The sequence below is a fragment of the Dothidotthia symphoricarpi genome, assembly GCF_010015815.1.
Source record: "Dothidotthia symphoricarpi CBS 119687 unplaced genomic scaffold P153scaffold_10, whole genome shotgun sequence".
Classification (NCBI taxonomy): Eukaryota; Fungi; Ascomycota; class Dothideomycetes; order Pleosporales; family Dothidotthiaceae; genus Dothidotthia; species Dothidotthia symphoricarpi.
In genome coordinates this window covers 996,653-1,010,570 of record NW_022985017.1, presented here as the reverse complement: position 1 = coordinate 1,010,570, position 13,918 = coordinate 996,653, and the positions used below count along the sequence as shown (strand labels likewise).

At 54.6% G+C, this 13,918-nt stretch overlaps 6 protein-coding genes across 6 annotated transcripts; 3 read left to right on the top strand and 3 right to left on the bottom strand.

Annotated features, from left to right (window-relative positions):
- Window positions 1-672: 672 nt before the first annotated feature.
- P153DRAFT_431516 (uncharacterized protein) lies at window positions 673-5,344 on the top strand (the record flags this gene model as incomplete). The annotated part of the gene is made up of 2 exons (XM_033672913.1): window positions 673-915; window positions 1,268-5,344. 2 exons carry the CDS (start codon window positions 673-675, stop codon window positions 4,889-4,891), a joined length of 3,867 nt encoding a protein of 1,288 aa, XP_033523978.1. The 3' UTR covers window positions 4,892-5,344.
- A 451-nt stretch (window positions 5,345-5,795) lies between these two features.
- On the top strand, window positions 5,796-6,858 carry P153DRAFT_290885 (uncharacterized protein; the record flags this gene model as incomplete). Its single annotated transcript, XM_033663737.1, has 2 exons — window positions 5,796-6,397; window positions 6,453-6,858. 2 exons carry the CDS (start codon window positions 5,796-5,798, stop codon window positions 6,856-6,858), a joined length of 1,008 nt encoding a protein of 335 aa, XP_033523977.1.
- A 62-nt stretch (window positions 6,859-6,920) lies between these two features.
- P153DRAFT_431514 (uncharacterized protein) lies at window positions 6,921-7,787 on the bottom strand (the record flags this gene model as incomplete). Its single annotated transcript, XM_033672912.1, has 2 exons — window positions 7,134-7,787; window positions 6,921-6,925 (listed from the first exon to the last, which is right to left on the bottom strand). The coding sequence occupies exons 1-2, from the start codon at window positions 7,756-7,758 to the stop codon at window positions 6,921-6,923; spliced, it is 630 nt and encodes a 209-aa protein (XP_033523976.1). The 5' UTR covers window positions 7,759-7,787.
- Window positions 7,788-7,957: 170 nt separating this feature from the next.
- P153DRAFT_431513 (PLP-dependent transferase) lies at window positions 7,958-10,759 on the bottom strand. Its single transcript, XM_033672911.1, has 4 exons — window positions 10,519-10,759; window positions 10,369-10,465; window positions 8,348-10,319; window positions 7,958-8,253 (listed from the first exon to the last, which is right to left on the bottom strand). Exons 1-4 carry the CDS (start codon window positions 10,713-10,715, stop codon window positions 8,066-8,068), a joined length of 2,454 nt encoding a protein of 817 aa, XP_033523975.1. The 5' UTR covers window positions 10,716-10,759; the 3' UTR covers window positions 7,958-8,065.
- Window positions 10,760-10,860: 101 nt separating this feature from the next.
- P153DRAFT_376016 (PLP-dependent transferase) lies at window positions 10,861-12,422 on the top strand (the record flags this gene model as incomplete). The annotated part of the gene is made up of 3 exons (XM_033669622.1): window positions 10,861-10,878; window positions 11,103-11,850; window positions 11,908-12,422. The coding sequence occupies 3 exons, from the start codon at window positions 10,861-10,863 to the stop codon at window positions 12,420-12,422; spliced, it is 1,281 nt and encodes a 426-aa protein (XP_033523974.1).
- A 39-nt stretch (window positions 12,423-12,461) lies between these two features.
- Window positions 12,462-13,736, bottom strand: P153DRAFT_357136 (biotin synthase; the record flags this gene model as incomplete). Its single annotated transcript, XM_033666703.1, has 2 exons — window positions 12,462-13,424; window positions 13,485-13,736. 2 exons carry the CDS (start codon window positions 13,734-13,736, stop codon window positions 12,462-12,464), a joined length of 1,215 nt encoding a protein of 404 aa, XP_033523973.1.
- Between the last annotated feature and the right edge of the window lie 182 nt (window positions 13,737-13,918).

Here is a 13,918-nt window from a genome sequence, read left to right as displayed (position 1 = left end):
GGTGGCTTATTGGATGCGTGTGAGCCACCATGTCGTGGTGTTCCGATATGTCCCTACATGTGTTTGCAAAGCAATATACTCTGAAATTGGAGGCTTTTGGCGATCTCTCCGGTACCGGACGAGAAATGTGATTGCAGTGATTCGGCTGCAAGATGACGCGCCGTGATGTAGTGGAGTAGGACTCGGCACTACTTTTCCTTAGTCCTTAGTAGATAGAGATACTGCTTTTGATGAGCAACAATGAAGTGTGTCTGATAGGCTGGAAAAATGTTTGGCCATGTTGTAACGGTTGCTTCGTAGGGCTAAGCGTGCTCGTTTGGCATGGCTGACAACCATGTCTCTGACGAGGATCAGCCTCATTCTCATGCTGCCAGGCTGTTGAAAGCGGATAAGATAGGCTGCAGTGAACTTGACCCCGCGATGACTCTTGACCTCGCAAGCGCAACAAGCAGCAGTGTGGCTCTGATAGGGCGAACGATGTAGGTCATCCAAGCGAGACATGCATGGACTGAACTGGACTAGGACACGCACGCCTGTTTAGGGTGTACAAATGTGAAGAGAGGTCACAGGTCGTCCAAAAGCAGACGGAGGTTACAGACCAGGTGGTAGGGAAGGTGCGCACAGGGTGCCAGGGGTGGTGGTGGTGGTGACCTGTGCTGACAGGCAGCCGTGATGCTGTGCGTCGTCAAGTCACGGGCGGTCGAGGCTATGATGCAAGTTCGGGACGCGTCTCGCAGTGAGAACGGGCGGGTTGGAGGATGCAGCAGCGGCTGGGGTATCCTGGCGGGTGATCGGCGCATGTGTACCGGTCTCTCAGTCAGCAGTGAGGCAGGCAGACGCTCACCGATCAACGTCTCTCACGGCAGACGAGGGAGTGGGAGCGGCCGGTGCTCCCGCGCGGAGATGAGCGGCTGCGTGTGTGACGCGTCGGGGCAGCAGCAGCGACGATGAGCGTTGAGGGAGCATGAGCATGGCGGGCGTGGTTCAGCTGGTGAGGGGCCTCGTCGTCTTCACCGCCCCGGCCAGAGGTGAGCTAGGCCCGAGAACTACTCAGTGCACAGTGCAGATCGATCCGACGGTTCCCACCAGCCTGCGCGCGCCCCATACCTGACGCCGCCACCCACGCGACACACACACAGCACGTCTGCGACTAGCAGCGCAGTGCACTGCACATGCCATGACTGCCCGCCGGCCATGACCTCGCCCTGCCCTCGCACCGCCGCTGAGTCCATGGAGGAGAGTGCCAGTGCCTGACATGATCGGCCAGTTCTTCAGCAACCGCAAAGGTGCCGGCCCCTCGCACCCCCCGCCGACGACCGCGCTCGACTCTGCCACCGAGGAGTCGCACACGCGCCACCTGCTCTACCCCGAGACGAGCACCCTCTTCCACCCCGAGGGCCAGCCCTACCCTCTGCACGCCGCGCCGCTGACGCCCGGCAGCGGCCACGACGGGCCTCTGCCTGAGATCGACCTCGAGTACCCGCGCGACTGCCGCATCATCATCGCCCAAGATGAGACGTCTGCGCCCCGCACCATCCTGTTCGACTCGAAGCCCGCCCCGCCGCGCCCCGAGTCGCCCTCGCTGCCCGCCACACGCCCCAAGGCGCCGCCTGCACCTGCACAGGGCGGCCTGCACGCACGCCGGGCCTCGCTCGTCGCCCAGCCCTCGACGCCGCGCTCGCCCACGGTGGCCGGCTTCACGCGCATCCGCACCCGCGGCACCTCGATATCCTCCATGCCCAACATCGACGAGGACGCCCAGGTCCAGGCTCACGCCCAGGCGCAGGCCAAAGCCCAGGCACGCGCGAAGGAGTCGGTCGACCTGGCCAACATCTGCCTCGACTGCATGTTCGGCAACCTGGCCATGAACTACAGGGGCAACTCGAACAAGATCCACATCGTGCCGCTCGACGCCAAGCCCGACGCCGCTCTGCTGACCCAGGACGCCACAAACCTGCTGGGACGCGCAGAGGGCTTCCGCCGGCGCAGCAACCTGGCCAAGTCCTTCACCCCCGCGAACCTGCCCGCAGACCTCCCGCGCCACGGCTCGGCCGACAGCATACCCAAGGAGCCCAAGAGACGCACCATCTTCATCACCCGCCTGTTCTCCGTCACAGTGCCAGATGACCCTCAGGATGCGCGCACGCCGACCCCCCAGAGTTCCCTGCCCAAGGCCAACGCCTTCCCCTTTCCTGCAACAAGCACCAAGCCGGAAGCGTCCAAGCCTCCCCACTTTGTGCGTCCCCGCAAGAGCCCAATGTACGCCATCACCATCATTCTGCACCTACCCATAGCCCAGACCTCCACAGCCGCGAGGCCCTCGTCCAGAAGCGGCCCTCAGAGCACGTCAGCTCACCTGTCCACTTCTGCCCCTCGCCAGGACTCGCTTGCGTCTTCCTTGGAGTCGGAGCGACGCGGAGGGTGGTCCTTCATTGACGACACCCTGCTCGCCTCGACGCTCAGCAGCGACGTCGACGACCGCGTGGATGTGGTGGGCCAGCATTGGGATGTCATCATGCGTGCCCTCTCTAGTCTCCAGTATGTCGTCCAAGAGCGGATCCTGGCCCACTTCAAGTCACCAGACCCGTCGTCTCCACCAGTGCCCCACCAGCATCGTCACCAGCCATCGCGCTCCAGCCTAAGAGACGCTACGCGTAGACCATTACGACTGCAGCCTTACGCACTCATGGTGGATACAGCGATCCAGTCTGCTGCAGAGCTGACTGGAAACCGCGTTGTAAGCGGTATGAGGATTCCTCGTGTCATGACTGGCCAGGGGAAATGGGGTGTCTGGCGCGAGGAGGCCAGATGGCTTGGTCGGTGGGCTGGAAGGCGAGAGCAAAACTTCTTCTTTTTCAACTTGCTGACCGCCTTTCTGGGCAACCACACCGAATGGCTCAACGTACTTGGCCCGAAGTGGCACCGTAGGCGCCATCGGGAACAGCAAAAGGCAACGGCTGGGGAGAACATGGTCATACCGAATCGTACTGTCATCGTGTCTCCGGACAAGATGGCTGCGCGGAGACTAGTCTTCTTACTTGCCGCCTTCTTGCCTCCTAATGCACCTGTTGCTGGGGACAACACTGCTTTGATGCGTCCGAGCACATCGACATCGCTGCGTGCATACTCTCAGTCTCCTCCTACCAACATGCCGCCCTCTAGGAAGCAGTCCCTGCGTCGCACGATCAATCGGCGACCAAAAGGTAAGACGAGCATGTCAAACATACAGTTGCAGCCATCAGGCCCGAACAGCGCCCAGCCATCTACAGGCGATCGCACCCATGAACGATCTAGCTCGGCTACGATCGAGATTCCCCACGCACAAAGGGCGTCTGGGCATTCTCGACGGTCTTCAGCTCATTCGGTTCGCACAAATCTCGTGATACCTGCCTTGTCTGAAGGGGCACCTGCCGCAAAAAGCACCCCTGCTCCGACTTCAACAGCTACGCCCCAAACCACAATTCCTGTCGCTCACTTCACGTTACCCAGAACAAGATCGTTTGGGCCGGTGCCAGACTATAGGCCTGAAAGCAGCGATAGTCTGGCGTCCGTAAATTTGACTCATACATTGCAGAGGAGTGGCACTGGGCAGACCAGCATTGCTAGCAATGACTCCAGTAACACAAGTCGCTGGAGCGGATTCATGAACTTCTGGGGTGGGCGAAGCGCATCTTCTACTGACCAGAGTGACTATCTCCAAAGTACCGACGATGGGGTAGGTTATCGTGGGCAGGATCGATCTCGAACTCAACTTGAGCAGATGGTGCAAGAGCTTTCCATGGACGGCGTGTTCGAAGAAGGTGACATTTACGACCCACCGACAACTAACATCAGCGTCACTGACGACTCGCCACCTGATGCTTACCTGGTTGGCGGTTCTAGTGGAGTGCAAGCATCAGCAGCACGTCCAATCCCTGAGCGGCCGCGCACATTTGACTCTCAGTTGAAGTTGTCGGTCAACGAGAAAGATGGTGTTATTGACGTTGACATTCCTCTTCCTGATTTTGGCTCTCCTCTTCAGTCGCCACTGCTCGCTGGGTATGGCTCAGCCTCAAGTCAGAACGGCTCCAGCTATGGCGAGTCTTCTATTCTTTCAACACCATACTGTGCACCTGAACAGCCAGTAAATGCTGCAGGTTGGCTAAGTCTATTTCATCCCGACTTTGCTGTACAGGCTATCAAGCCATACAAAGAGCTCGAGCGTGACATTAAGCGAGCTATGAGTGCCGAACCCACACCCATTCATCCTGCTACTACGCCGACTCTTGAAGCAGGGCCTTCTGAACTCTGGGTCGACGTATGCTCGGCTCTCATCGCGGACACAAGCACATTCAGTATCAAACGAATCAGCTTGCGACGTCTGGTCAAGTTGACACCTACGCCAACATATCAGCTGTCTGCGATGGCGCCAACTATGCCATCGACTATGTCAGCCAGTCGCGCTCATCACGGCAATCCATACTCATTCAGTTCCAGTACGCCGCCCATGATGACAGAGATCCACCTTGCCGAGAAATTCGTCGAGGAAGCTATCATGGACTTCGATGCGACGCTCATAGACGGTGTGGATCGCGTGCTGGCACAGTCTGGTGAGACCACTCGTGTCAACTCTGCACAATCGTCTCGATCGAGTTCCAGACGAGGCCGACGCAACACGCGTGCCGACTCGGACGCCTCTCCCTATGTGGAGGTGTCGCAGATAGACTGTAAAAGCCTGATCTTCGACGCGCTCGAGACTGTCGTCAAGAATGTCACGGCGGAGCGTAACGGCAAGGAGGTATCGAAAGATACCAATAATGAGAAGATGACAGTCAAGACTGCGCATTCAAGGACCGAAACAGACTCGTCGCTCAAGGAGGGCGTTCGACGCTGGCTGACGGAAGTAGAGTGAAAACTCATTTTTCCAAGAGAAGCCCTGTCTTTATACGTATACGATGAGGGGGCAGCCTTGCGTGCTATTACGCCATTTGGTCCTCAACGACGTTTGCAGCCAACACTGCCTCATCAGTATTTCCACAACCTATATAATTTTCTTGTGCTTTTGTTTTTTGTTTTCTGCATTTAGCGGGCGTTGTCGTTCACGGGCCGGTCCAGGCGAGTCGGCCGGGTGAATATACCCTTGGGTGGCTGTTTTGATTTTTTGTGCAGCCTTCTGGCGCTTTTATGTGCTGGAGTGGGGATGCAATGGCATTCGGTTCTGCGAGCGTGGTTTTCAGTGGTTCGAGTAGAATCACTGCTATGCGTTGATGGGGGTTGCGTTGGGGGATCTTAATTCCTCAGCGAGGCTGAGGGGAGGGGTTCAACATGTGCAAAGATACAGGCAGTAATCAAACACTACATTCATACAAATCCGTGTCTTGTCGGTATGTCTTGTCCTGCTAAACATCAATCTCTACCTCTTTAAAGAGAAGCGCGAGGTAGTTTAATCTTCCTAAGGTATCTTTCTTGTCGCAATTTGACATTTTTTACTCATACTCTGTGTTTTCCTTACTAATTTTCTAGTCGTCTTCAACCATGAGTAATTTACTCGTCAGGGTTTGTCAAGCTTGCCAATGCTGAGTAAAGCTTCGGAAAGACGCTCGCCAAGTCGGAACCAGCCAGGATGACGACAGCGGGCATTTCCCAATGACAAGTACATAAACATCACCAACCCCAGCAGCCTCTCATCCTACTTGTTCAATCGCCGTTCCATGTCCTACATCGTCTCGCGATTGAGAAATATAACAAATCGTATACCGCGCCCCGCAACCACAACACGACTCTTCACCGCGCAAGCACCACGATACTTAGCCACCATGCCTGAAGAAAAATCCATCCTCAACTGGGTTTCCCCCGGCGACAAGACGGGCGAATTCAAACGCCAGCAGTCGGTGTTTCGGTCTTGGATCTCCACGGCGCCGGATGCGGAATTTCCCCCAGAGAAGAACCGCTACCACCTCTATGTCTCCTATGCGTGTCCGTGGGCGCACCGAACGCTCATCGTGCGCAATCTCAAAGGCCTGCAGGACATCATCCCGTTCACGTCTGTGCATTGGCACATGGGGTCCAAGGGGTGGCGGTTCGCGGAGCCCGGAGAGGATGTCGCGGGAGCGAATACAAGCCCGGATCCAGTTCACGAAGGCTTCACACATCTCCGGGATATATACTTCGAGCAGAACCCCGATTATGAGGGTCGATTCACAGTGCCGACGCTGTACGATGTCAAGGCGAAGAAAATTGTGAGCAACGAGAGTAGTGAGATTATCCGCATGTTCTACACTGCGTTCGACGACCTGGTCGCAGACGAGTACAAGAAGGTGGATTTATTCCCGCAGAAGCTGCAGAAGGACATTGAGGAGATGAACGACTGGGTATACAACGACGTGAACAACGGGGTGTACAAATCTGGATTCGCTACGTATGTATCCCCTCCTCCCCTGCCTTCCCATTCACTCCCAACTAACGACATCCAGCACACAAGAAGCCTACGAAAAATCCGTAACAACCCTCTTCACCTCCCTCGACCGCCTAGAATCCCACCTCTCCTCCTCCACCACGCCCTACCTGCTCTCCGCGCCCCACATCACAGAAGCAGACGTCCGCCTCTTCACAACAATCATCCGCTTCGACCCCGTCTACGTCCAGCACTTCAAGTGCAATATCCGCGACATCCGCTCCGGCTACCCGCACCTGCACACGTGGATGAGGCACTTGTACTGGGATTATCCGGCGTTTAGCGAGACGACGCAGTTTGAGCATATCAAGAAACATTATACGAAGAGTCATGGGCAGATCAATCAGTTTGCTATTACGCCTGTGGGGCCTGTGCCGGATATTTTTGGGAAGGATGAGGGGGTTGCTGCTTTGGGGGGGAAGTGAGGTGGTTGGATGGGGTTGGAATGAAGTTATTGTGGATGAAATGATATGCGGAGATGGCCAGACTATCCTGTTCATATACATACACAACCCTCATGTAAAAGCTCACAACTCCGTTACCATCACAGCAAAGCATCATCAAAACCACCAAAGAAGTTAACCACTCCACCCCCACCCCCACCCTTCCCCTTCCCCCTCAAACCCCCCATCACACACCATCCACTCCCCCCAAGGCCCCACCACCCACTGCGGAAACACTTCACACCCACACAACGCACTCACACCAACCGGCACCACCTCCCCGAAACCCCGCACATCGTAAAAAACGCCCATTTCGTCCGTCCAGCCTTGTTTCACGACAGGGTCGGGGAGGGGGAAATACGTAGTGTGTAGGTCTTGGGGGTAGGTTTGGTAGTCGTAGTCGTATTGGTATTGGAATTGATACGGGTCAGAGGGCTGGGAATAGGGATGGGATTGGGACTGCGGATGGAAGTTTTCTTGGGAGGGCATGATGGGCCAGTTATCCGGGTAGTGATTCAGCGCTGATGTGTTGTAGATTTGTGTGTTTTGGTATTCTGGCGATTGGTGCATGGTGGGTTGTTGTGTGGTGTAGGGCGTCTGGGGCTGCGGGGGGAGGTTGTTGCGGTGGGGTTGTATGTCTGGCGCCGGCGGAGCTGCTGTTGATTCCGATGTTGATTCGTTTGTAGGTAAGGGGTCGAGGTTGCTGGAGGTGTTTTGCGGGGGCTCCGTGGTGGTCGTGGTGGTGGTGCCCATGAGCGCTGCGAAGTCGACGAGGTAGTCTAGTGCGCTCATTTTGGGTGGGAGTTTGGATGGAGAGCCCGTCGAAGGGAAGGAGGGGATGATGGGCAAGGTAGAAGATGGGGTGGGAGAGTAACAGCTCATGTGAGTATAGTGAAACTGGGATCACGAGACAGAGCCGACGTCGCACGAGAAATACTCGTACAGGAACGGGGGTGGCACAAACTGTTCTGTTACATCCATCGGGCCACTTCTCAGCTGGGCCATACCGTGTACACGAACATTGCGAAGTACCAATCTCATCACACCAACGATGCACAACACTCTCTTGGACATAATTTTTGCGATGCGTCAGTTGTGCTACGTTCCAGAATATTTCCGTTCTACCGTCAAAGTCTCGTTGTACAATGCTGTCACACCCTTCACCCTGGTTTTTGTTCATCTCTACCTTCTACTTCAAATTGTCTAGTTTTTCCTCAAACGCCGCCTCGACAGCGGCCAGATGCCCTGGCTTCGACGTCATACTCGCCATCAGATAGATGACGTTGCCCAGGATGCGAGAGTGGATCTGGACCTGAGCGAAGGACGGCTCATTCAGGAGCGCATCACGGAGCTCAACGGCGGCGGTTGAAGTGTAACCTGCGAAACGTCAGACAACAAGCTACACCGCGGAACAAGAAAGTGACAACGGGGAAGGAGCACGGCTACCAATATGAGCAAGGATGCGACTTACCAGATCCGGTTTTGTCGACCAGTGAGATGGCCAGAACAGAGCCCAGTGCATTGACATGGTCGACAAGCTTGTGCTTTGACAGCCTGACGACGAACTTTTGAGACCACATGCTCCACAGGCTTTTGTCTTCCCCAGCCTCTGGTGTTACAACGCCGAGACTCCACCTACCCGTCGCTGTCTCTTGTTCGACGGTCTTCCAGTCTTTCTTGTATCCCCTCCATGCGTAGGACGTTGGAAGTGCACCCATGGTCTCCAGACTCACATTGGCAACGTGACAACCGATGGGGTGAGCCGTGTAGCTATGCCCGTGCAAGAGAGCTTCCGACTTCTCATCGCCCCAGAAGGCTTGGAAGATTGACTCGCTGGCTGCTGTGATGGAGAGTGGAAGTAGGCCTCCAGTGAGCAGCTTGGCGTGGACGCTGATGTCAGGATGTACGCCGAGGAAGGTGGAGGAAGAGAAGCGGCCAAGGCGGTACAAGCCGGTAAAGACTTCATCGAAAACGACGGGCAGACCAGACCAGTCATGCTTGTCTGCTTCGAGCAGTGGTGCAGCCTCGGAAGCGGGCGAGAAGTTGTATCTACGTACAACGCGAACTAGACTCTGTTGGAAGAGCGGGTCCACAAAGATCATCCCTCCAGCGCCCAGTATCACCGGCTCCATGACCAGTGCACCGAACTTCTTGCCCTTTTGTTTGACTAGTTTGTCTAGGGTCTTTTCGATATACACTTCATATGGTAGAGAACGACCTCGGCTCTTAAGGTTGAATATGTCGTCTTGATGCTTGAAGTACTGAGCCGGACCGAATTCCTCGATCATACCCGCAGGAGGCTCAACAATCCATTGTCCCCCCCTCATCTTGAAGGTTGGATAGTCGAACCAGTAGCCGCGGCCACGGTACCAATCCGTCTTTTCGTTGTACACATTAGGCTCCGATGCGTCCATGGCACCAATTGTGTCACCGTGGTAACTGCCTTTCAAGCCCAGAATGCCAACCTCTTCTCTTGCTCCATTCCATCCATAACGCTTGCACATGGCTCGTATACCCATCTTGATACCAACTTCGGTAGCAGTGCTCCCATCATCTGTGTAGAACACCTTCTTCAAGCGAGGGTTATCAAGACCCTCGAGCACCCGTTCCGCAAGTGTCAGAGCGGGCTCATGTGTCGCTCCAGCAAACATGACATGACCATATCGTCCCGCAGCATACGCCGTTTCCAGCGCTAACCTTGGATTTCCATGGCCAAGGCCTTGTGTCCACCAACTCGCTGAGCCGTCGAATGCCGGGTAAAAAAGCGATGTATCGCTTTTGAAACCGATGTCTCTGCAAGATTTCTCTGTATGTTTGACCTGAAAGTAGTCTCCGTATGCAGAATCGAAGACCAAGATATCATTCGCTTTTTCAACGTGTTTGTGTTGCGTAAAGGGATGCCAGATAGTTGTTTTCGTCCGAAATGCCATATTCCTCATGTTTGTCATTCGCTCCAGGTGTCGATCAATGAGTCTATCAGCAACTCTGTATGTTTGCCCTGCCAGGCTCTCAGTCTGGTAGTATTTCCACATCAAATCGCCCTCTTCTTGCTCCGAAACACCCTCTAGATTCGGAATCCAAGGGAGGTCAAATGCAGCGATTTCCAACTTTTTGAAGTAGTTTTTTAGATAGGCGGCGTTTTCATACTTGCTCTTGTCGTCGAAACACACCACAGCATCGATGTCATAACCCCTCATGATCAACGACTCGGCAGCTGATATCGTCGATGCAATACCTCCAAGTCTATGGTCTCCGACAAGGACTACCGGGAGACGCAATGGTCGGAAGATATCTGCTTGAGGCGTTCCAGAAGGCCCTGGGCTGAGCACACCACCAGCAGTTTCAACAAGCGATAGACCCATGTATCCCCTTCTGAAAGCATGCTTATTTGCTTCTCCCCTGAGGCTTGCAAAGAGACGCTGACAGATGTGGTCATCGCTAGGCTGGCAACCATCAACGACGGCCTTCCAAGCATGACTAGGGGTGACTGACAATATGAGGTGCATCCCGAGCCGCTACATGCGGGCTCACGGCGTCCTGGAACTTGAACAGCGTGGATACTGGCGATCCGCTGTATTTGTGGACATAACTAATTCCATCAGTCCCCAACTCCTCCATCAGAACTCCTCACGAGCAGCTCACCTATCATCAGCTTCGTCTGCCGGCCCCGTCGAAACAGGCTTGATATATTGCACTCTCCATTTTGTTTTACCGCCCAAGCGCTTGCTAAAATGCGATCCAAGAAGCGTAGAAAAAACAGTCTTCCCAACCCCAGTATTCGCACCGTAGACTTGAATTGCGAGGAGGTTCTTCCACAGCCCCGCCGGCACCCTCGACATTCTTCCAAGCAAAAGGATGAGTGCGGTGCAATGGATGATGCTCGGCCGCGTGTGGTTGGTGTTCGAGAAAGTGCAAGGCCGAGGGAATCTCAGTTCGGCTACGCTAGCGCCAGGGTAGATCGTTCCTGCATCCCGAGCCTCCAAAATGCAGCAACCGATGTCGGCGGCTACTGAAGGTCTAATTTACGTGACTCTATGAGTTGAGCGAGTATCTTTCCCCGCAATCTGGTTCTGTTTCGATGGTTGAACTTTGACCAGACTTCTCACGCTAGCCGTTCTCGTCGTTCATGCATCATCACGAGTCAATACCGTGGAACGCACACATCTATCTTTGGGAAGTTTTGTAGAACTGGTAGAGAGAAAGAGATGGAACCGCAACCCGGCCAGAAAACATTGGAACACAAACTCCACCGTCTCCTCAACAACCGCCGCAAATCCTCCACCCTGCGCACCCTCACCCTCTCCACTCCCTCTCAAGTAGACTTCTCGTCCAACGACTTTCTCTCGCTCTCCACAAGCCCCCTTTTGAAATCCCTCTACCTCGCCGAGATCCAAAAATCCAACCTCCCCCTCGGCAGCGGTGGCTCCCGGCTCCTGGATGGAAACTCCCTGTACGCGGAAGCCCTAGAGCGAGAAATCAGCGAGTTTCATGGCGCAGAAGAAGGGTTGCTGTTCAATTCGGGGTTTGATGCGAATGCGGGGTTCTTCGCATGCGTGCCGCAAAAGGGCGATGTGATTGTGTATGATGAGCTTGTGCATGCTAGTGTGCATGATGGGATGAGGTTGTCAAGGGCTGTCAAAACGGTGGGATTCAAACACAATTGTGTTAAAGATTTGAGGAAAGTTCTGGAGGGGCTTCTGGAGGAGACGGAGGGGTTGAGGCGAGGGGAGACGAATGTGATTGTGGCTGTTGAGTCGATTTACAGCATGGATGGCGATGTGGCGCCATTGAAAGAGATCGTGAGTGTTGTAGAAGGAGTTTTAGGTAGAGATAGGGGATACATTGTTGTGGATGAAGCGCATTCGACCGGTGTTTTGGGGCCCAAGGGGAGAGGGTTGGTGTGTGAGCTTGGGCTAGAAAAACACATCTTCGCAAGGTTACATACATTTGGCAAAGCGTTAGCTGGGGATGGTGGTGAGTACTGTTGTATCTGTTTAGAGATTGATGACATGAAGCTGATAAGATACACAGCGATCATACTCGGTTCCCCAACCCTCCGCCACTACCTCATCAACTACGCACGACCTCTTATATACACGACGTTCTTATCCTATCCTTCGCTCGCACTTATCCGCTCCTCCTATCAGCTTCTTCGTACCGGTCAAACTGTCCCTCTGCAGGAGCATCTCCATCACCTTATGCAGACACTTTTTGCCTCTCTGCAACAACTTCACAACACATCCTCTGCCTCTCGTTGCCTCCTGAACATTCCAAACGCATGTCCTCAATCGCCAATATTCTCGATACAACTGCAACGCCCAAGAGAGTTGGCAAAATTTCTTCAGATGCGAGGTATGATGATAAGAGCCGTTGTGCCGCCAACAGTGCCATGGGGGACGGAAAGAGTCAGAGTGTGTTTGCATGCTGGAAATACGGTGGAAGAAGTGGAGAGATTAATCAGAGTGCTGAAGGAGTGGTGTGAGGAGCAGGTGCAAGGAAGTGATAATGCACATGAGGCCAGCTGGACAGATCGTGCTCGGCTCTGAATTGTATATACAAAAGTTCTATTTTGATGACTGCTGGAATCAAGCAGTAGCGGAGGTCGCTTGCGTCACCTCTTCTGGTGTAGCTGCTACGATATCCTCGGTGATTTTGTCCTTCTCTCCAATGGTTTCCTTCATAGCCATTGGCCGCAATCCCCATCGCTCAAACATGGCCTTATCCTCTTCCCAGCCGTTGCACGCGGTAGTAAGCATCTTCTCACCCGTGAAAACAGCGTTTGCGCCCACCTGAAAACACATGATCTGCTTCTCCTCGGCCATTGTGTGTCGGCCAGCTGCAAGACGAATGATGGTTTTTGGCATGACCATTCGTGCAGTAGCAATGGTTCGGAGGATCGCGTCGAAAGAGATGGTCTGGGTTTCACCAAGCGGAGTTCCCTTGATGGGTACCAGCGCGTTCACGGGGAAGGACTCGGGATGTGCGGGAAGTGTGGATACAGTATGGATGAGCCCAACGTGGTCGCGAGCCTTTTCTCCAAGTCCGAGGATGCCGCCTGTGCACACATGGATGCCAGCTTCTTGTACGTTTTGGATGGTCTTGAGGCGCTCGTCGTAGGTGCGTGTGGTGATGACACTGGGGTAGTGCTCTCGGCTCGTGTCCACATTGTGGTTGTATGCAGTCAGCCCAGCGGCTTTGAGTTCCTTTGCCTGCTCCGCGTCGATCATGCCTAGCGTCACACAGGCTTCCATGCCCAGATCCCTGACGCCAGTCACCATGGCCTTAACGTTCTTGAGGTTGGTCTTGCGGCCACGCATGTCGCGCCATGCAGCACCCATGCAGAATCTCGAGCTGCCGTTCTCTTTGGCGACGCGCGCTGCCTCCAGAACGGATTCGACGGAGCTCATTTTGGTGGCTTTGAGGCCTGTGTCGTAGCGGCTGGACTGGGCGCAGTACGAGCAGTCTTCGCTGCAACCGCCCGTCTTGATGTTCATGAGAGTGCACATCTGGATGGCAGCCGGGTCGTGAAAGCGTCGGTGTACCGCGGACTAATATGTGTCAGGTCATGTCTCGTACACCAAGCTGTGAGGGAATAAAGCTAATCGTACCGCGGCATAGGTGAGTTCAATCAATGATGTGTTGTACACTTCTGCAATTTCCTCTCGTGTCCAGTTCGTCCTTGGCCCAGCTGCCTGCAGAGCATCTTGGAATACCGATCTTTGGCTTGTTGGAGGGGTGATTTGCTGGGTGGAGGGATCGACTGGGGTGTCCAGTACGGTGCTAAACGAGCGAGAAAGATATTGTGTGCGAACAGGGACAAATAGGAGGCCAATTGGCCTCTTCAGCAGTCTTTGAGCCATCTTGAACTTTTGGAAAAACACAACCAGGTGGCTACTCTGAAATACTGTGAGATGATCAAACGATCGATGCCCCTCTGTTGGGGTTCCGGGGCGGGAGCTCAACCGCGGAGTTACTATTGGGGTTTCCTTATTGGCCAATTGCAAAGGGTCCACACTTGTGTGGGGCAGGAACGCCCAGGCAC

Excerpts from the sequence above, each read along its gene's own strand:
- P153DRAFT_431513 (XM_033672911.1), bottom strand. The coding sequence starts at position 10,715 with ATGTCGAGGGTGCCGGCGGGGCTGTGGAAGAACCTCCTCGCAATTCAA. Across the intron at positions 10,466-10,518 it reads GCAGACGAAGCTGATGATAG|TTATGTCCACAAATACAGCG; the intron begins GTGAGCTGCTCG and ends TGATGGAATTAG. Across the intron at positions 8,254-8,347 it reads GGTCGACAAAACCGGATCTG|GTTACACTTCAACCGCCGCC; the intron begins GTAAGTCGCATC and ends GACGTTTCGCAG.